The following is a 22,509-nucleotide window of genomic DNA, read 5'->3' as shown; positions in this document are numbered from 1 at the left end:
AATCTTGCCATTTGCAACTACGTGGATGGAACTGGAGGATATTATGCGAGTGAAATGGGTCAGTCAGAGAAAGACAAAAATCATATGCTTTCACTCATATGAGGACTTTAATAGACAAAACAGATGAACATAAGGGAAGGGAAACAAAAATAATATAAAAACAGGGAGAGGGACAAAACAGAAGAGACTCAAATATGGAGAACAAACTGAGGGTTACTGGAGGGGTTGTGGGAGAGGGGATGGGCTAAATGGGGCACTAAGGAATCTACTCCTGAAATCATTGTTGAACTATATGCTAATTTGGATGAAAATTTTAAAAAATAAAAAATGAAAAAAAAAAAGAAAAGGAAAACCATCTCTGGAGGAAGAGATTTTTTTCAGCCTCTATCTAGTTAAATTATATATTGTTTACTATACAACTTTAAAAAAATGAACACCTATTCATATAACTACTCTACCTTTCATTATTATTCATGGTATATTTTTTCCTTCCTTAACAACATATGCGAAGAGACAAGAAAATATGACCTGTAATCAAGACAAAAAGCAGAAAACAGCAGTCAGAAATGATGCAGGTAGTGGAATAAGCAAAGACTTCAAGCAATTATTAATATGTTCATAAACAGAGAAAAAAGTAGACAAAATATATAAAAGTATGAAGACAGTCAACAAAAAAAATGGAAATCTATTAAAAAAGAATCATACAGACTTCTTAGAATTGAAAAAATAAGATAAATTAACTTAAATTCACTGGATGGATTTAATATTTGTCTGGGCACAGCAAATGAGAGAACTAGTAAGCTTAAAAAACAAGTTAGTAGATGGGGCGCCTGGGTGGCTCAATCAGTTAGGCATCTGACTCTTGATGTTGGCTCAGGTCATGATCTCACAGTTCATAGGATCAATTCCTGCATCAGGCTCTGTGCTAACAGTGCAGAGCCTGCTTGGGATTCTCTTTACCTCTCTCTGCCCCTCTCCTGCATTCTCTCTCTCTCTCTCTCAAAATAAATAAATATCCTTAAAAAAAAAAAAAAAAAAAAAAAAAAAAACAGTAGAAATACTTAACTCATAGAAAGAAAAGAATAAGCAGAACAGACATATGACATCTAATGATGACAAAACATCTAACAAGTTGAGGAGAGAGGAGAGAGATTAGGGTGGAAACAACACTTAAAATATTTATTTATTTGAAATTTTTCCTGCAAAAGATGAATGCAAATAAAATCATGCTTAGACACTACACAAACTGTTTTAAACTACAAAAAAAAAAAATTTGTTAAAGCAGTCAAAAAATGCACATTACTTTTAAAGGAGCAACAATAAGACTGATGGCTGACTTTCAACAAAAATTATGGTAGCCAGAAAAGGAGTATTTGTAGTGTTGAAAGAATAAAAGATACCAACCTAGAATTCAGCATGAGGAAAATTTTTCTTCAAAAAGTCAAAATAGAGACATTCACAGACAAAAGCTAAGAAAATCTGCATTTAGCAGATCAGCACTAGATGAAATATTAAAGGAATTTCTTCAGGGAAAAGGGAAATTATCCCAGATGGTAGCAAAGAACTCCAAAAGTAAATGAAGGGCACTAGAAAGGGTATATATGTGGATAAATACAAAAGAACACTGATTGTTTAAAAAATGTCTATGTGGTTTATAACACACGTTGAAGTAAAACATATAAACAAACAGCAGAGAAGAAGTAAATGAAATTAAACTGTGTTAAGTTTTCCATTGTTCAATAAGTGGTAAAAGTACGGATACTAATAAAATATTAAAATCTCTATGATAACTAAAAAATTATAATTATGGAAGCTCTAAACAAGAAGCTAATAAAAATGAAATTTAGAAAACTTGGCAAATCAAAAAATAGAAAAATTTTAAAGAACAAAAAAAAAGAAAGAATATGAGATAGAAAAGAACAAGAAAAATGATAGATTTCTATCCAATTATTAGTAATTACATTAAATATAAACAGAATAAACATTCCAGTTAAAACACAGACTGTCAAACTGGATTAAACAAACATGACTGAATAATATGCTATTTCCAAAAGACACTTAAATATAAGTGTCTGAAATATAAGAATAAGATAGGTTGAAATAAAAGGAAGGAAAAAAGTAAACCACAGAATTACTGATGAAAAGACTGAGTGACTATGTTAACAGTTCAAAGTAGACCTCAAAGCAAGAAATACTACTAGAGATAAAGAAGGACATTTCATAATGACATAATGGTTCAACCATAAATTGTAACAATTCTAACTTTTTATATACCTAATAAGAGTTCCAGAATATATAAAGGAAAGGCTGAAAAAAACTGAAAGGAAAAGAGATACGATCATAGTTGGTGATTTTAAGATTCTTTCGTCGTACTGATAAAAACAGGGAAAAAAAGTCTTTAAAAGATTTGAAGAACTCAATTAACACTAACATCAACAACTCAATTAACACTAACATCAACAAACTTCAGAATAAACATTCTTTCCTAGTACAGATGAAATATACCAATCTAACACAAACTCCTTCTGAGGACTGAAAAGGGAGACAAAAAGAACACTTCCCAATAGTTTTTATGAGGTCAGCAAATCTTCATAACAAAACCTGACAAAAATTTTACAAGAAAGGAAAATATAGGCTAATATTTCTTATCAATAGATGTAAAAATGCTAAATAAAATATTAACAAATTGAATCCAATTATACATCATGACAAAGTTGGATTTATCCTAGGAGTAACAGGATAGTTTAACACTGAAATCAATCAGTGTAATTCATCATATTATATACTTAAAAACACAAACCAGATTATCTCAATAAAAGCAGAAAACCATTTGATAAAACTTACAGCCATTAATGATTCAGAGAACTAGAAATGCATGGGAACTTCTTTAATCTGATAAAGATACCTACAAAAACCTACAGCCAACAAAATAATTGATATTGAAAAACTAAATATTTTCTCCCCTAAGTTTAGGAATAAAACTATCACTATTTCTATTACCATTGTTCTGAAAGTCTTGGCCACTCCAATAAGGAACAAAGAAAAAATGTACAAAGACTGGAAAGGAGTAAGTAATATCATTACTCCCAGATGATATTGCTGCATAGAAAATACAAAAAAAAAAAAAATCTACACACTATGAAATATTAAAGTGATTAGGAAGGTTGTGGTTTACAGATGAAAATACAGAAAATCAGTGGTATTTCTATGTATTAATATGAAACAATTGGAAAATGAAATTTAAATAAACTATATCATTTACAACAGCATCTTTGAAATATCAAATATCTAGCCATAAACCAAAGATGTATGAGACATCTAAACTGAATACCAAAGGCATACCTGGATGGCTCAGTCGGTTAAGCTCGGCTCAGGTCATGATCTCATGATTCTTGAGTTCAAGCCCCACGTTGAGCTCTGGGCTGACAGCTTGGAGACTGGTGCCTGCTTTGGATTCTGTGTCTCCTTCTCTCTCTGCCCCTACCCCTCCCACACACTCTCTCTCTCTCTCTCTCAAAAAAAAAAAAAAAAAAAAAGATTAAAAAAATAAAATAGAATTATCTGAATATCATAAAACACTGCTGAGAGAACTTAAAGATCCAAGTAAATAGAGGGTCACCTGGGTGGCTCAGTCAGTTAAGCGTCCAACTTCGGCTCAGGTCATGATCTCACACTTCGTGAGTTCGAGTCCTGCGTTGGGCTCTGTGCTGACAGCTCAGAGCCTGGAGTCTTTGGATTCTGTGTCTCCCTCTCTCTCTGCCCCTCCCCAGCTCATGCTCTGTCTCTCCAAAATAAATAAACATTTTTTTAAAAATTATCCAAGTAAACAGATAGATATCCATCCATGTTTACAGGTTTATAGAATGGAAGATTCTATACTGTTAAAGATGGCAATTCTGTCCAAATTGATGTACAGCTTCAATGCAATCCCAAATGTAATACCAATCGATTTTTGTATTGTAATGATTCTAGATGCATATGTATTTAGTATTAGTATATGAAGTATAGCTCCCCTCAAAAGGAAAAACACTGAAGGAGAAAAAAAATTGGAAAACTTATACCACCAGGTATCAAGACTCAGTATAAATTCCTAGTAACTAAGACAGGATAATACTGGTGTGAGGATACACAAACAGACCAGTGGAACACAATATACACTCTAGAAACAGAGCCATCTGATTTATATCAAAGGTACCCTACAATCGAGTAGGAGCAAATGGATATCCACAGGCTATTAAAAAAAAAAAAAAAAAGCTATTGATTTCTACCTTGCCTCATTCATACAAATTAATCTGAAATGCACCAAAAAAGTTCAAGTATAGGGGAAAGCAATAAAGCTTCTAGAAGAAAATTTTGGAGAATATGTTCATCATCTTATAGTAAGCAAAGATATCTTATACATGCACACACACAAAAAAAAACCCACTACACATAAATTTTAATAAACGAAACTTCATTAATACTAAGAATTTTATTTATTAAAAGACACTATTAAGAGAATGAAAAGACTAGCCACAGACTGGAAGGAGATATTTGCCATATATATGTCTAAAATACTTACATTCAGAATTATAAAGAATTCCTACAAATCTGTAAGACAGCCCTATTAAAAAATGTATTTAAAATATTAAATATTTAATATATCTTAATATATTAAAAGGTGCTCAACATCATTACTCATCTGGGAAATGTAAATCAGAAGCCACTATACACTGACCAGGACAGCTAAAAGTAAAAAGATTGACAACACCAAATTTGTCATGACAAGAATGCAGAACACTGAAACTATCTTCCTTTGCTGGTGGGGATAGAAAATGGTAAAACTTTTTTGGGAAATGACAACCCAGCAATTCTACACCTATGAGGCAATTTACTCATCAAAAGACATACAAAATCATATTCATAATAGCTTTATTAGCAATAGTCAAAACTAGCAATAATTCAAATGTCTATTAACAGAGGAATAATGATCCATTCATTCAATGGAATACTACATAGCAATAAAATGAACAACTGCTACACACAACATGGATGAATATCATAGACATAATGATGAGTGACAGAAGTCATTCTATTTATACAAAGTTCAAGAATAGGCAAAAGTAATCCCTGAGGACAAGAATCAGAATAGTGATTACTTGGGCATGGCATGGGAAATGGATATTGACTAGGAAAAGGCATGAAGGAAGATTCTGGAGTGCCGGAAATGCTCCATATCTTGATCTCGGGTGGTACTTACAAGAGTCTATATACATGAAAAATTCATCATGCTGTGCAATTAACATTTGTGCATTTTACTGTATGCATGTTATATCTCACATTTTAAAAATGTTACAGCAGGAAATTCAAATGGGTGTATACTGGGGTAAATCATCTTACTACAAAGGATACACTGTATAATGTTTTTAATACCCAAGACTACCAGTAAGGTGCCCTGGGTTTTAGCCCCATACTTTATCATGTAACCCTAAATAAGTCATTTAACTGGGTCTTAGTTTCTTTACCTAGTAGAATGGGTTTGCCCAGATAATCCTTAAAGTTCTGTATCTAAAAATCTGAGTCTTTGAGAAAAACTACTTAATTAAAAAATCTAATTCTTGGGGCGCCTGGGTGGCTTGGTCGGTTGAGCGTCCGACTTCGGCTCAGGTCACAATCTCGCGGTCCGTGAGTTCGAGCCCCGCGTCCGGCTCTGTGCTGACAGCTCAGAGCCTGGAGCCTGTTTCAGATTCTGTGTCTCCCTCTCTCTCTGCCCCTCCCCTGTTCATGCTCTGTCTCTCTCTGTCTCAAAAATAAATAAATGTTAAAAAAAAAATTTTTTTTTTAAATCTAATTCTTAAACTTCAAACTACCACACAGTCACCTAAGGCCTGAATGTAGCAAAACCAAGTTAGCTCTTGTAATTCTAATTAAGGAAGGTTAAATCAGATAAGTCATGCAGCTGTTCATACTGAATTTCCTATACCTATATTTAAGTTCATCTACTTTAGCCAAGACATTCTAGTTCCACCCCTTCAGCAGCCAAAAAAACCTGACAGCCAGATTAACTTTCCTTGCTTTTCCCAGGATGGGTTATTCATCCTTCCAGGCCCCACTCAAACACTACCTTCTCTAAAATACCATCCCTCCTCCATATGCTAACTTGGATGCAAATTATAAAAAATAAATTATAGAAATAAAAACAAAATAAAATAAAATAAAATAAAATAAAATAAAATAAAATAATAAAATAAAATAATAAAATAAAATAATAAAATAAAATAAAATAAAATAAAATAAAATAAAATAAAATAAAATAAAATAAAATAAAATAAAATAAAATAAAATAAAATAAAATAAAATAAAATACCATCCCTCCTACAGCCATTCAGTCTAAATTCATTGTTCCTTCCTCTGTGCACCCACAGTATGTTGCTTATACTTCTATTATGGCTCTTCACTCTGTCTTATACTTACTTGTTTTTTAATGTTTATTTATTTTCGAGAGAGAGAGTGCAAGCAAGGGAGGGGTAGAAGGAGAGGGAGACACAGAATCCAAAGCCAGCTCCATGCTCTGAGCTGTTAGTGCAGAGCCTGACACGGAGCTTGAACTCAGGGACCACGAGATCACGACCTGAGCTGAAGTCGGACACTTAACTGAATGAGCCAACCAAGTATCCCTTACAGTTACTTGCTTTCATGTATGTAAGTAGACCCTTTCCAAAGGAAAAATATACTCACTTAGCCAGCTAGATCAGCCAAATCAATCCTGGAAATCAATGAGTAACAGCACAGTAAGATAACTTTCATATTTGATTCTATATTAACAGTGGCAAAGTGAGATAGTATATACTAAATGCTGCTGTCCCCTACTCAAAGCAGTAAGAGATTATTATGAATATTCAAGATACTGAACTAATCCCAGTCCTTACTTTAGTCTACTCTCCAAAAAATGAAATATCTGTAGGCAGATAGCTGAAGAAAGAAGTAAGTTAGTCCTGCAGTGGGGAAACAAATTATTTATGAAATTATTTTATCTTAATAAACAGATGGTTAGGGAAGAAAGAAGTAAACTATTTTAGGATTATATATTCAGCATCATTTTTCTGTTAACTGACCCTGCTCCTGTCCACATGGTTGGTACAGCATAACCTCTATCCTTTGATCACAAATGACTGGTCCAGGACAAAGTTCTTCCTCAAAAATTTTAGAAACACAACTGTGAAAATAAAGTCAGTCCTTCTCTGGATGGCTGAAATGGGAAGATATAAATAATATAGAAACTGTTGATGGCACTGTTTTTTCCATTGTGAAAAAGGCAAATCTGTGGTGAAACAAAATAAAACTTACAGAACAAAGCAAAAATGAAAAACAGTCCTGAGGACCTTCAAACCCTAGATCCAATATTCCTAAGGCTTCATCCTATACTTAGGTTTTATGAGATTAGATACCCCATTATTCTTATAACAAATTTCCTCTTTACTAAAGCTAGCTCAATTTGAACAATTCTGTGATAGACAGTTACTTTGACGACCCCCAACTAACCACTCTTCCTAGTATTCCTAGTCTCTTCCCACGGTGACTCTGGGCTAGTGCTGTGACCAATAAAAAATGGTGAAAATGAAGCTGTGCCAGTTTCAGGCCTATTCCTTAATTGGGCTGGCAGCTTCTGCTTCCTCCCTCTCATAATGCTTGCTCTTGGAATGCTTCTTGGAACCCAGCCATCACACCATGAGGCTAATGAATCAGCCATGTGGATAAATCCACATGTAGGAGAACCAAGGCCCTGGACAACAGTCCCATTTAAGCCTCCAGACGACTGCAGCTATACCAGAACCCCAACTAATGCCACCTACAGCAGAACCACTGAGTTAACTTGTAGAAATGTAAGAGGCATTAAACTGTAGTTTTAAGCCACTAAGTTTTGTGATGGTTTATAAATGCAAATTTTAACTAACATAAAAGTTCAATTCACATACAAGTAATTTGGAATTATACTTTTCTAACACAGACTATGTCTTGGAGCATGGTTTAGCAAACTATGGCTCTTGTGCCAACTCTGGCCCACAATCCATTTTTATAAACAAAGTTTTATTGGAATACAGTTGTGCTCATGCATTTACATATTGTTTATGACTACTTTCATGCTACAAAGGCAGACCTGAATAGCTGTGACAGAAATCATATAGTCCAGAAAGCCCAAAATATTTACTATCTGGCCTTTTACAGAAAAAGTTTGGTAAATTCTATCATACAGTACTTGGCAAGTGTTTTTAATATATAAATGACTTAAAATGTAAACCTACTTTACAACTAACTCCTCATACTCAAAGGATGGATGACACTATAAATATTTAGTGGTTTTAGCCTCACATAATGTGAAGCAAATCACATGCTTGCCACATGCTGAATGTTTGTGTCCTCCGAAAATTCATTATGTGAAAATCAGTGGGATGATGTTTGAAGGTGAGGCCTTTGGGAGGTGATGGGGTCATAAGGATGGAATTCGTGCCCTTAAAAAAGGGACCCAGGGACTTCCCCTCCCACTTTTGCCATGTGAGAAGACAAAGAGAAGATAGCTGTCTATTAACCAGGAAGTGGACCCTCACTGGACATCAGATCAGCTGCTGGTACCTTGATCTAAGATTTGCCAGCCTCTAGAAACATGAAAAATAAATTTCTGTTGTTTATAAGCCACCCAGTCTATGGTACTTTATTAGAGCAACCCAAAAGGACTAAGACAATATTGAACTGGTCTGTATTGTTTGTTAACAAGTCAGACTACAGTCAGACTAATATATTAATCATGGGCAGGAAAACAACAGAGTAATAAAATCAGATCCATAATTATTTTGCTTATCAGTTCCTACTATGCGGGTAGGGGATCTCCATTTCAAGTTTCTCATATATTAGATATGACCCACTTCTGAATTGCATTAAAAATCAGAAAAGCATGAATGTTTCACCACAATGTATAGTTGACAGGGTTTTTTTCCACCTAATAATACTTCACAGACCAATCTGCACAATGCTGTAAATTCTACAGATTTTCTTTTGGCATCTGATATTTCATAAGTATTTCCCCCTTTTTATACATAATATTCCTTTGCCTTATACCCCAACTAATTGTTACTTCAATCCAAGCACAATCAGGCCCAAGTCTTGGCTCCTTATCCCTGGGGCTTACTCTTTTCCTCATCTACCAATTAAAAATCTCTCTTCTACAAATCAACAATCATCTATGTAGTTTTATTTTACTATTGCTTTACCACCCTGTATTACTGCATCATTTGTATAATATTTAAAACTTTTCTACTTTCTTTACTATAGAACTCCATTAAATTACCCACATAGGTAGAGGCAGTTTTCTCCACAGATCTTAATAAGACTTAAAGAATATCAGAAACAGTTTCCCATCTATACTTTACTTTAAATGTATATATCAAAAATCTCAAATTGTCATTAGTTATTACACTACAAATACCATCTTCTTACCCTAACAGCCCAAAATTTAAGATAGAAAATAAGAATTTAGATCAAGACAACCCCAGTATAATAATAATCTTTAATGCTGCTCCTAAAAGAAGATAATACGAAATAGTGGAAAAACAGCATGAAGATAAACCATGACTAGATCAGTTATCTAAAAGATGTATTAGTGGGGTAGCAGACTGGCTCAGTCAGTAGAGCATGCAACTCTTAATCTCAGGGTCATGAGTCAAGCCTCACATCACACAAAGCGCTTACTTAAAAATAATAAAATAATAATAATAATAATAGCAGTTATATTTATGGATTTCCATTACCATGTTTATAAAGGTAATTACACTCAAAGTTATTACAATAAACAAACATTTAATGAGTACTTATATGTGGGCACGTTCATTAAATGTTTACAGTTATCTCACTTATCACAACAACCCTCTAGGGAGGGCATTGGTATTACTCCCCATTTTACAGATGAGAAAACCATAGCTTAGAAAAGTTAAGTAACTCTAAAAATTTAACTTCATTTAATTTAGGTATAAACCCAGGTGGTCTAATCCAGAACCCACTATTCCAAGTATCTGTGTGATCCTAAAACAATAGTGTTCATTAGAATTATAGGTCTTATTTTTACAACAGCTTTATTTTAAATATGTAAGCGAAATATTTACAACTTTTTGCAGGGGAGGAGTACTATCTTGGCTTTCCAGATCTTGATATATATCTGTTAATTAAAGAAGAAAAATGTAATACTTCAATACATCCAAATCACTAGCATTCTTCTAAGCTTGACAGTTATTACACTTACATGTATGTAATGTTTATTCCAAATCTTAAGCACTTTGTGATTTGAACTCTGTAGCATGTGATATTGAAGGAAATAAATTGCACATATTATGCAGTGGAAGTAACAGACATTTATTTCCATTTATATTTGGTATGAATGTCAGTGTCGATGTCTAGCAATTTTTCCTATTTGAAGTAAGGAAGGCATTTCAGATCAATAATTGTGCTGTCAGTAACAGATTGTAGATAACATGAATACAAGCAATAATAGAATGGTAAATATGAGGCATGTTCTGAGTTTGAGATTAATAAGATTTTAGAGCTGAAGGAGATTTTAGAGAGCATCTCTTCAACTTCACACTTCACAGATAATGATACCAAACTCCCACTGGAAAAATCCGAAACAATTCGATCCAATGTTCTCTCTCATGTAATAATAATAACAAAACAAGATTGCTCTTTCTAGTTTTCGCTATCACAGATTTTCTGAATAATATATTCAGTCAATATTTTAATACAAAAAAAAAAAGAAATGGGAATTGGTAAGCAATTGAATGTGTGTGTGTGTGTGTGTGTGTGTGTGTGTGTGTATATACATATACACACACGTATATATACATACATATATATATATATATATATACAAATCCAAACTAAAAGAATCTTCATGGTGGAGATTATTATAGGTAACCACTATTTCTACAGCAAAAAGCTAAAAGAATAAATATAAGGGTCTTACACGGACTTCCAGAAGACCATTTATAGGGGGGAAAAAACACAATTTCCCAAAGAAGTATTGAATTCTAGTGTGCCTTGAGAAAGTGTTCCATTCTCAAAAAGTTTTAGAAACACTAAAGTTCAACAGGATCCACAACCATAATACCACTCATGTCTTTAATATGCTAATATGCTTTAATATACTATGAATCTCCAAAAGAAGGGATGTTATACAGCACTTTTTTTCAAATTTATTTGAAAATAAAAACCTCTTGGGGCGCCTGGGTGGCTCAGTCAGTTGAGCGTCAGACTTCGGCTCAGGTCATGATCTCCTAGTTCGTAAGTTCAAGCCCCGCGTCGGGCTCTGTGCTGACAGCCCAGAGCCTGGAACCTGCTTCAGATTCTGTGTCTCCCTCTCTCTCTGCCCATTCCCCACTCCTATCTGTCTTTCTCTGTCTCTCAAAAATGAATAAACATTAAAAAAAATTAAAAAGAAAAGAAAAGAAAAACCTCTTCACACCATACCTGTTGTAATATCTCCCAGAGAAGTGTTGCTAGAACAAAATTTAGAAAACACTGGGAGAGATTGTTCATAGGAAAAAAAGACTAAAGACCCATAACTGATCATAAGTTTAAAATAAAGTAACGTAAAAAGGCTGTTGTAAAAACCAGTAAAATCTTACTATTACACGTATATTACTATTCTAAAATGTCATTAGATAAGCATTCTTAAACACAGCATGAAGAAGTGGAAGTCAGTCATAGTTAACTGACAAATCAATTAGCCACTATTGATATTAAGGGGTCCTGAGTTTAGCCCACTAATTCTCACAACTTAACTTGCTCCAGTTTGAATTTATAACTATCTGCCAGAGAACCCTTTTCATGGAAGAAGCAGGAGAAAGAGGAAAAGGAGAAAGCAGGAGAAAAAGGAAAAGATGTAATAGACTATATTCTTAGGGAAAAAAAGTACTCACTCTCCTAGTCATAATGATTGGTTCAAAGAAGGACAAAGGAGCAACTTGCATCATACTCAGGAAAACAAAGCACTGAAATGAAGAGTAAGAGTTCATGATTATATTAATTCCCTGATCACACTGCTTGAGATCCTAAAATCAATTCTTCCTCCATACTCCTACATAGCTACGTAAATTAGTAACTTCCCATTTTCACTTAATTTTGAGCTAGGTACCTGTCATTTGCAGTAAAAGGGTACTAATCCACATATGTAATTCAAGAAAGAGATCTCAAAAGAACCAGTTAAGTAACAAAAAAGATCATACCAAATGAAGAGGAGAATATTAATTATAATTAGACATTATTTTTGGAAGGCAAGTTTCTAATTTCTATCAAAATTTTAAAATTCATATACCAATGACCCAAAAAGTCTAGAGTAATTAATCTCACATTTAAAAAAACTCACAAATATGCAATGATAAATGTACAATGTTACTGTCTACAACATTTGTCACAGTGAAAAATTAGAAATCTCAAGGTTCATCAATTGAGGATTGATGATTAAATACAGAATAACCTATGAGTGATGATTAAATACAGCATAAAAAGAAAAATTTATATCTATATGTACTAATTGTTACATGCCAAGAAGTATAATGTGTTAAGAGCTTACACTCTAGGAAGAGACTACATGGGTTCGACTTGCAGCTTGGCCTTTAAATTTTGCCCATCAAAATAATTTGAGCAAATTACTTAATCTTTCTCTGCTATAATTTCCTCAACTGTAAAACAGCGATACTATTATGAGGATTAAATTAATAGGCTCTATGACAGGCTCTAAAAAGCATTTTACATTTGGTAAGCTCTCAAAAAAGTTAACTATTATTATTTTCACTAATATGAAAACATGTCCAAGACATGCTGGAAAGGGTGGTAGGTGCAGAATACTATGTATGAGCAAAGATCACAAATTCAAATGACAGAGCTAGGTAAAGAATATAAATAGGTTCAGTGGGAATTGAGAGAAACTGGAGAACACATGCTCTATTTCCAGGGGACAACCACTTAACCAATTATTGTCATATGAAAAAGAGGTTGCCATGTTGCTGAATCTTAAAAAGTTAAAAATATGGGTTTATATGAAATATATTTTTAAAATATTAGAAACACACTTCTTTGTAAAAACACAGCCGGGGCCTAATGAATCATGTTTATTGGTCAGTTATGGCCATTGGTCTGCCAATTTGCAAACTCTGATGTAATAAACATATGCTTGTATACAGAAGAACAAAAATAAAAATCTTTTTCTTATTTTTAAATGTTTATTTTTGAGAGCGAGTGAGTGGGGGAGGGGCAGAGAGGGGGAGACAGAGGATCTGAAGCGGGCTTTGCACTGACAGTAGAGATTCCCATGGGGGGCTTGAACTCATGAACCATGAGATCATAACCTGAGCTGAAGTCAGATGCTTAACCAACTGAGCCACTCAGGCACCCCAAAATTAAAAATCTTAAAAATGATTAACACTAGAGAGAAAGAGACTGGGAAAGTAGAGTGGTAGGGCTTAATTTTACACTTTACCTTTCTGTACTGTTACATATTTTACAATAACACAAACATACTCCATAAGTTTTTAAAATTCATTAACAACATGCTAAGTATTCAGAAGCTATCCCATTTGCAACTAAATTCAAATGTAACTACTATCATGGAGACATCAATGCTATCATAGCATAATTTTTAAAATTTGCATTAGGATCAAAATTCACTATTGACTCTTAAGTGGAAGGGAGAAAAGGTGATCACATTTTTAATGTTTCATCCTTTTTGTGTCTGAAAATAGTATTTACCCTATTCAATTTCTTGTGTCCAAGATATCCAAAAGTTCTTAACCTGAATTAGACTTTAAAGATCATTAATTCTAAGTATACTTTTTTCTTAATGTTTGTAAAAAAAAAAAAAAAAAAAAAACTTAACAGTACATTTCCACTTAGCACTCAAGCTGGTCTCTTCCTTTCATGAGTTTCTGCATTTTTATTAACATTTTCAGCATCAGGCAGACACAATTAGCCATGATCCTGAAATGTCAAAGTACAAAGAAATATGTAAATTTCTTTTAGTCTTATAGTAATAACCATTCCTTCTCTAATGCCCTCAACCCAAAAGTGAAAACAATCATTCTTTAGACTGGCAAGTCTAAATGGATATGCTACCATATTTAATTCTTAGCAAGGTAGTTTGTGTGCTTCCCAAGGGTATAGTAGATTAGAAACTAGAAGGTGAAGGGCAACTTATAAAGGCCATAAGGATTAAATAACATGCGCCAAATGCTTAGAACAAATTGAACATGTTTATACCATGTATATAGGCCTGATAATTGTTAGCTATAATTACTTAGACCTGATTGAACAAAAATAAATTATGTTCAACATCTTCTGTTAGAAAGTAGGAAATATGTAATGGTTTAAAAATTTGTGTCACAGATGGCTTTACACGAAAAGTTTTGATGTTTATACTTAAGTAATCTACATCAAAAAGAAAACATAGAAGCACTTTATTCCTTGAAATACAACATGAATGAAGCATGAATTTGTCAATATCCAAGTTGACTAAATAGCGTGTTCCTATTAATGCTAAAATATAAGCTCCAAAAGGACTAGGACTGTATTTGTCTTATTCACCATTGTATCCCTCACTTTAGCACAGACCCTAGCACATAGATGTTGAATACTGAATACATTATTTCCTTTGTTCCTCACATTAACTCTATTAAGTAAGCACAATTACCCCCACTCAAAGCTAAGGAAACAGAGGTAAAATGCAGTTAAGTGTCTTGAAAGTCATAGAAGACGTAGAACTTTTGATTCCTATTTTATGCTATTTTGACCATCAGAACTGACCTTCAAAATAACATTTTCAGAATTTCTTCAACCTATAAATTTTTCGTTTTTTAAGATGACATTTTTAAAAATTACTATAAAATTACTCTAAAATAATCCTCATAAGACTTGCCCATCAACTAAGAAGCAACTAAGATATCAAACCTGATAGTATAAAAATGTTTCAAATACACATTATTAATATCATCCTCTTACTAGCAATATATAGAAAAATACTAAACCCCTGAACCGTCTTCTTACTAGTAACAGTGAAGTTCTGGTTAACCTAAGTGTTTTTGGGTAGCTGCTTCCTAAGCCACTATATAAATGTCACACCACCCAATTTTTTTTATTATACATCTCCTACGCCATTACTTCATTAATAGGTGCTACAACAAAAGGACACAAAAGACGTAAAGCACACAATCTTCTGTTTTAAGAACTTTAAAACCTACTTTGACTAAGATGTTTATACATGAAGACATTACCAAACTGCATCAAAGCAACATATGATGAGAAAAGGAAGATTATTAAATATACACTCCAAGTTAGACATATATGGTAGGCATTTTCACATACATTATCTCAGTTCTTACAACTCTGTGAAATAAGTATTGCCATCCTCATTTTGGAGAGGGAAACTGAAATTCAGAGAGATTAAATGACTTCCCAAAATAAAGACCAAATCTGGGTCTGAAATCTAAGTTTGTTTGACTCTAAAGTACTTTTGTCTTTTTTTAAAACTATACCTTGTAGCCTCCCACATATACATGATTACAGGGTATAGACAACATTTATAAATACTGCAGGAAAACAAAGACATCATTGTAGAGAATAATGTCTAGGATTTTGTTGAGGAAGTAATGCTTGAGCTAAGTCTGAAATTAAGTATAAGACTGAAACTACTGATAACAGAGGATTATCAATGTCACAAAAATTTTTCAATGTTTATTTACTTTGAGAGAGACAGAGCATGAGAGGGGGAGAGGCAGAGAGAGAGGAAGAGAGAGAAAACCAAGCAGGCTCCACACTATCAGCAGAGTCCTACAACGTGGGCTCAATCTCACGAGTCATGAGATTGATCATGACATGTGGCAGAAATCAAGAGTCTGAAGTTCAACCGAGCCACCCAGGCGCCCCAACACAAAAATTTCCAAATGAAAAAAAATCTAAATATTTTTCCTTCAGTTTATACTGACAGGACTTAACCTCTAAAATTTTATCTTTTCTTCTGTTTCTTATTCTCTTGCATTTTTCTAACCCCTCCCATCATGATTTTCATTATGGAGACAAAAAATATTAACTAAGTCTGATATCCAATATTTCTCTTCCCAGTTGTTCAAGATGCTAAAGTATAGAAACATTGCCATGAGAGTTTAAAGTGATCTTAGAGAATGACTCCTTCTGGTTAGTGGTAAGAAATCTAAGAGTTAAATAATATTACAAAACTTTACTGGCCAATCTAGCATCAGAAAGCCAGTCTTCTAGTGTTCTTCCCATGACCCAGTGCTCCTTAAATTTTTGGTGTCAAAGGACCAATAACAGAGAAGATTGATGAGGTCTGGAGCTATAAAATGGGTTGACTTGAAATTTCTCTGAAGTTTCTAATTTTATCTTAACAATTCATGTGAATTCTACATTCTGTCCCTAATTTACACATACTTAAAGCAGTTTAAATTATACATTGTCAAGTAAAATTGATACTAAGACTTAGTAAGACTAAAATTGATTCTAAGACTTAGAATCCTTAAAGAGTATCCCTTGACACAATATCATGTACCCAATATGAAAAGCAGGACACAAATTGTATAATGCCCCTTTTTACCACATCTCATTTCCTTGCCCCCTTATTTTTCAAATTAGGAATTTTTTTTAAAGCATATAGTAAGTTTAATTCCATTCTTTCAAAATGCATACTTACTGGAAAAACTGTAAAAATAACTGGATTGTTTAATTATAAAATTTAAGAAAGTTTAATTAAAATTAATATATTGAACACAAATTCACTTATGAATTCATTGAACAACCTGGATAGAACTTCTACATGAAGATACTTGATTAGACTTTTGCTTTTGGGGTGGTTGCTCAAAAATTAAACAAGACTGCATGCTATCCATACTAACTACAGTCCCAAATACTTTTGAGCAGGTTAAATAATCTTTTCTTCTTCTGTGGTATTTATCTTCTCTGCCCAGATGTGAAGGAAAAAAATCTCTTGTGGTTTCATTGCTTCTTTTTTAGGATCTTTTTTTTAACAGCTCAAATTCCAAATATGTTTCCTTGTTCTTCAATCCTATTTACAGGAGGAAAGTATAAGTTTTGTCTATTTTACTGAGTGTTTCACAAAGTACTTTATTCACCTTAAATATGAATGTATCACCAGTAAGAATAAAATTACACTCTTATTCATTGTTTCTTCCCCAGCAACATACTGCTGATTCTCCACACCTCAGTTAATGTCAAATAGTCATACATGATTTTAATATACTTAAAACTCTTAATATATAACAACATAGGTACTGCTAGCTTATAAGGTTGTTAGCCAGTGATGATAGTATATTCGTTAGAAATTAATGATTTCCTACTTTAGCTAAACATTTAATTCTCTAATACGTTGATTTCAACCAAAAATTCGTGGAAGAATGACCTAGTTTGAGGAATAGGATTCTTTTTAACAATGGTCATACAGATCAATATTGGTATGTTTGCCTGAACACAAAATTCCATTCGGTAGAATTTAAGTTTAGTTTGCAATACTAATTTGCCTAGTTAATGACAACACCTATTCTCAAAACAAAGATATATAAATGTCAATAAATAAGCTTTTCAGAAAATATACAAGGATAAACTTGAGGAATGAAATAAATGCTTCAACAATTCTAGACTTACATGATTATAATCTCCTCGGTTTAGAATCTGTTAAATATTTTGAATGACTTTATTTATGAATGACTAAAATACTGCCTATATGTAATATATTTGGTGTTCTACTTTACAAGTAGTTTTTAATCTCTATTATCTAGTCTTATATTTGTTCTAATATCTTCTGGTTACAGATCTCTATTCTCATTCTCTATATTATATAAATGCATGCATTCATTAGTTTCCTGATGTTTCTGTGAAGCTTTGACAGTTAGAGAACTAGTGTGCTCCCTGGATAAAGAGTTTATTTAGAAATAGAAAAAAGTAGGTGAAAAGTGACACATTAATATATAATGAGTTTGCTATAAACCTAAAATGTTTCCATGATAACCAATTTTTATGTACCTAAATGTTCCCATTTTCCTGATAATAATCAGCATAACTAAAATAGCCATGTCACACTAATTATTATAATCTAATTTTCAAGTCCAAAATGATTCAAGACCATTAAGCAAAAAGAAATGCCTCTGCTAAATATTTTCCTATCACTGTTTCAAAATTCTAATATTTGATGAGAATTTCAACAGACTGCATACTACATCTATTTGCAAAATTCATAGCCAAGATGAAGACTAAAAAAAATACAGAGGATGAGAAGTTTCAAAGTACACATATGATTTTTCAACAGATAATAAAAAAATGTCACAATGAAAGTCAATTAAAGACTTGAGAAATGACAACACAATTTCACCAAAATACAAACACATTGTAAAATGTGTGCATAGGTAGACAATACTTTCAATCACCTCTTAAAAATAGATAAAATACTTAACGTCATTATCATGAAGCATGTAGAAGATATTTTCTAAAACAAGCTCTCCGCCTTTAAGAGAGCCACAAATTATAACTCATAAAAATCAGTTTTAAGTGTGGCCTCTTAATTCAATTTTTCTTAAGTATGAAGTCATAGTACTAAGTTCAATAAAGAAAACTTTTACACAGTAAAACTGCAAAACTTTAAGTTATATAAGACACAAAATCACACAACATAGCTTCATTTTTGTAGGGTTTTTTCTTGCACAAAATCACACGGAATATCAAGACCACAAATTTTAAGCTGTCTGTAATAAAAATCCTCTATTTGCAGACTGAGAACTTGTGTTCTTTCCTCTGATTCTTCTGTTTCCAGGCTCTGTCGAAGTTGAGTATAACTTTTCAAGTAAAAACATAAGTTATTTCTGACTTCACATGTCCATTTTATCATCACATACTATTGTCCTCCATTACCATTTCTTCCAATTCTGAAACTTCTTTTTCGTTCCTTCAGCTATATCCTTATTCTTGACCCTAGACTTTTCCCCCTAAACTACTGTACCTCATTTTCATGAGACAGCTTCTCCAGATTACTGTTAATTCCACTGCCAAAGTTTTCTCCTTGACATCTTGCTTGTGCCACCTACCTATTCCACCTAAGCTTTTCAAGGTCTTTGCATTTCATTTTTATTCTGCTCAAGAACCTCATCCTCACAATATATTCATTTATAAGGTTGCCACTGACTTTCAATTCCCCTTTGAAATGCCAGTTTCTTCTTACCTTTAGTAAATGAACCAAATTCTCCCTTCAGATAGTCACATTTGCTCCTAATTCATCTGGGAATGGAATTCCTTTTACATTTAGCCCTCAAACACACCGTAATTTATTTAAATAGTAGCACAATAATTACATACATTGTTTCTTTAGTTGTTTCCATACCAATATTATCCCTATTGTACTGTAGGGATAGAGATAAGGGCTGTTATCTTTCAAAGCATTCTGTACACCTATCTACTGTGTCACTTTACCCAGGTAAGAAGATTCACTAAATAAAACTATTAGGGAAAGCTTAAATTAACAACAACAAAAAAATACGTTGTTTTTTTTTTTTAAACGCTATGGTTTAACTTGAAAACAGCTTTGACCTTTCGTTTCCATGGACAGCTGAAATACTTTGAATTCTATTAAGCTTCACTCTTACTACTCTATCATTTTTCAAAACCGGCTGGACTGTAAAGAGCAAGTTGAAGGCTGATAGAGGCTGTACATTTTTACACCCGTGATTAGATTCTTTGAAAATCAGCAGTGTCAACTCTAAGAATTCTGATACAACTGAATCTTCACACAAGGCAACAGTTTCAGCACCAAAAGAAGAGAACAGCGCATCATCTGCTTTTGGGGGGGGCGGGGGGGGGTTCCCTTCCCCGCAACTGGCTTACACTAGTTTCTCTATCCCAGGGGCTTTCCATTAGGAAAATTCAACCAACCACCATTAACATCTGGAAAGAATACCACGGCAAGGCAACCCTTTTACTTAAAAGAGAGGAAGGGGTGCCACGGATATCTCCTTTTCCTAAAACTCAGCAGCCAAATAAGCTTAGCACTCAATATCTACCGACAGAGATTTTTTTTTTCTACCTAATAAAAGCAAGTCTCATTCAATTTAGTCCCTTCTCGAGCACCGTCTCAACCTGTCAGAATTTGACAAGAGAAAAAAAAAAAAATAAGAAGTGAGGGGCGGGGGACTAGGGAGACACAAGGATTCCCGTCTACATCTCTTCTTTTTCCAAAATCACAGCAAGTGTGCCTTGGATTTCCTTCACTCCAAACTAAGCCCTCAGATTCCAAATATAGTTCTTTAACCCCCACTTCGCCACTGAATTACACACAAGCCTTGCCAATTACAGAACCACAGCAGAACCCCCAACAAATTGGCTTGCTATTCATCTCGGAAGTCATGCCCTGCAGCAACTGCCTACCGCCGAACTGAGGGATATTACCCAAATACAACGCAACGGAATCAGACATGCAGAGCACACACAGCTTCTGCGAGGGAGGGAAACGAGACCCAGGAAAAGTGCGCTGCTCACAAGCCTTGGGACCAACCGGAGAGGGGGGTTCCCAGAAAGGAGGGGGACAGAGAAGCCCAAGTCGGGGAATCCTACCCTCTCAAATAAAAAGCCCCGGCCGCAGGGTGCAGCCGGTCCCTCTAAGAAAACCAAGAGGCGGGCAGAGAGAGGGCCCTTTGCTGGGGAAGGCGGAATGCAGACACTTTCCGAGGTCTGGGTGCAAGCGATCCCCCACCTCTCGGGACAGACAAGGGGTGTCCCACGGGTGGTTGAGGGGATGCCCGACTGGCGACGGGTAGCCTGAGGCAGAGCAGAGTTTCGCCTGATATTCCCCAGTGTGGTGTCCGGCCGGTGCCCGGGGCAAGCACAGCTACAGCAGCGCGGGGCCGCCAGCGGAGGGGGGAGGGGAGGGAGGGGGTGGAAACGGGAATCCCCCCTCTCTAAGACGAGCACTGGCGGAGGAAGCGCGCCGGCCAGTCAGAGCGGCGTGCTTCAGGCTGCGGAGCCGGGATCCCGCCGCCTGCACCGGCAGCAAGGAGCCCCGCAGCGCCCGCCGCACCAGCCCCTCAGTCCCCGGGGGCCAGGGACTTCGGCTGCGAAGGCACTGGGGCCTGATGTCCCACGGGCCGGCCCCAGTTCCTGGGGGGCCCGCGGGAACACCCCAACCTCCGGCGGCTCTCAGCGGTTGTAAAACGCGCCCCCCCGTCCCCCTCCTCATTCTTCCCTCCTCCCGAGGCCGCAGAGAAGAGTCACCACAGACAAGAAGCCTGAGACTAGTCGGGGACAGCGGCCGCGACGGCCCCGGACCTCCTCCCCCGGTTACCTGTGAGGACTCCGACACGGATTTGATGGTCGTGGTTAGTGAGGATCATTCCCTCGGTCGCCATGTTTCCCAGCGCAGTCACCGCACTGACAGGAGCCGGGAGAAGCCGGAGCCCGGAGCGCGCGGGCCGGGAGCGCGCTCGCCTCGGAGAGCGCGAGAGCGAGAGCGCCCGGGGAGCTCGCGGCGACCGGGCAAGGAGGGGGAGGCGGCCGGGCGCTCCGCGGCCTGCGCGGGGGAGAGGCCCGGCCGGGAGTGCGCGAGTCCGCGGTGGGGGGGGGGGCGGAGTCAGAGCGCGCGACTCCGCGTCCAGGTCGGAGGAGGCTAGCTGCGGTAGAGGGGTCGGGGGGCGGGCCGCAGGGGGAGAGCGCGCGGAGGCGTCCGACGAGGCCGCTGAGACCCAGACCGCTCTGCGGAGAGCGAGACCGAGACCGAGACCGGCTAGATAGCAGGAGAGTGAAGGGAAAGGAGTGCACACGCTCGGAGGGTTGCGGAGGCGGACTCGGGGACAGGGGCGGAGCTACTCCGCGAGGCGTGGAACTCGTGGAGAGTGAGGGGAGGTGTGAGGGCTCGGGTTGCAGAGTACTGGGAGCGGGAAGGAGGCGGCCCAGCCCGAGAAGGACGGAGGAACGCTCCTGGGCGCGCGAGTAGCGGCGGATTGGCTGGAGAACGCGGAGCGGGTGCGCGCGGGTCGCGAACGCTGCCTCAGCCGAGCCCCAGACAGAAGCAATCCCCTGCCGAGCCAGCGCGTCGTCGTTAGCCGCGGGCCAGCTCTCCGGGCCGCGGAGCCGCTCTCCCAAGGGGAGAAGAAAAGGACTCAGCATACGGGGCTTCTTCGTGCAGCCGCTCGACCCCATGAAAGCGCCAGGAAACCTGCAAGTGGCTTAGAAAGCTACGTGGGTGGCAGAACGGTGGCCACTGAAACCGAGAGCCCGCCGTAGTGAAGGAGTTATCCTGTCCCGCCTCACCTTCCCGCTTGCTTCGTCAGTCGGCTCGCCCTGCCGGAGGATTTCCATTTCTTCTCTGCTTTAGGATCCCGTTTCCAAGTGTGTACCCACAGGACGGTCCTCACAAGCGAAGCAGAGCATCCTGAATGGGGATACCTGGCTTTTCTTCCTCCCGGTGTCCCGTGGTTTCGTGGCCTT

At 36.5% G+C, this 22,509-nt stretch overlaps 1 protein-coding gene across 15 annotated transcripts in view; it reads right to left on the bottom strand.

The window, feature by feature from the left end:
- The window catches only part of GPHN (gephyrin), a 633,256-nt gene extending 611,705 nt beyond the window's left edge, over positions 1 to 21,551 (bottom strand). For 14 of the 15 annotated variants that reach the window (XM_058739364.1, XM_058739365.1, XM_058739368.1 and 11 more), the window contains exon 1: positions 21,368 to 21,551. In XM_058739364.1, coding sequence (XP_058595347.1) covers positions 21,368 to 21,431 — 64 coding nt within the window. In that variant the 5' untranslated portion in view covers positions 21,432 to 21,551. Of the gene's footprint in view, positions 1 to 11,942; positions 11,964 to 21,367 lie in introns of those variants that run through there. The other variant, XM_058739367.1, reaches the window with a different exon arrangement.
- Positions 21,552 to 22,509: the final 958 nt, after the last annotated feature.

This window comes from Neofelis nebulosa, chromosome 7, assembly GCF_028018385.1.
Source record: "Neofelis nebulosa isolate mNeoNeb1 chromosome 7, mNeoNeb1.pri, whole genome shotgun sequence".
NCBI classification, from domain to species: Eukaryota; Metazoa; Chordata; class Mammalia; order Carnivora; family Felidae; genus Neofelis; species Neofelis nebulosa.
The sequence above is the reverse complement of the archived record's forward strand: the minus strand, read 5'-3'. Positions and strand labels throughout refer to the sequence as shown.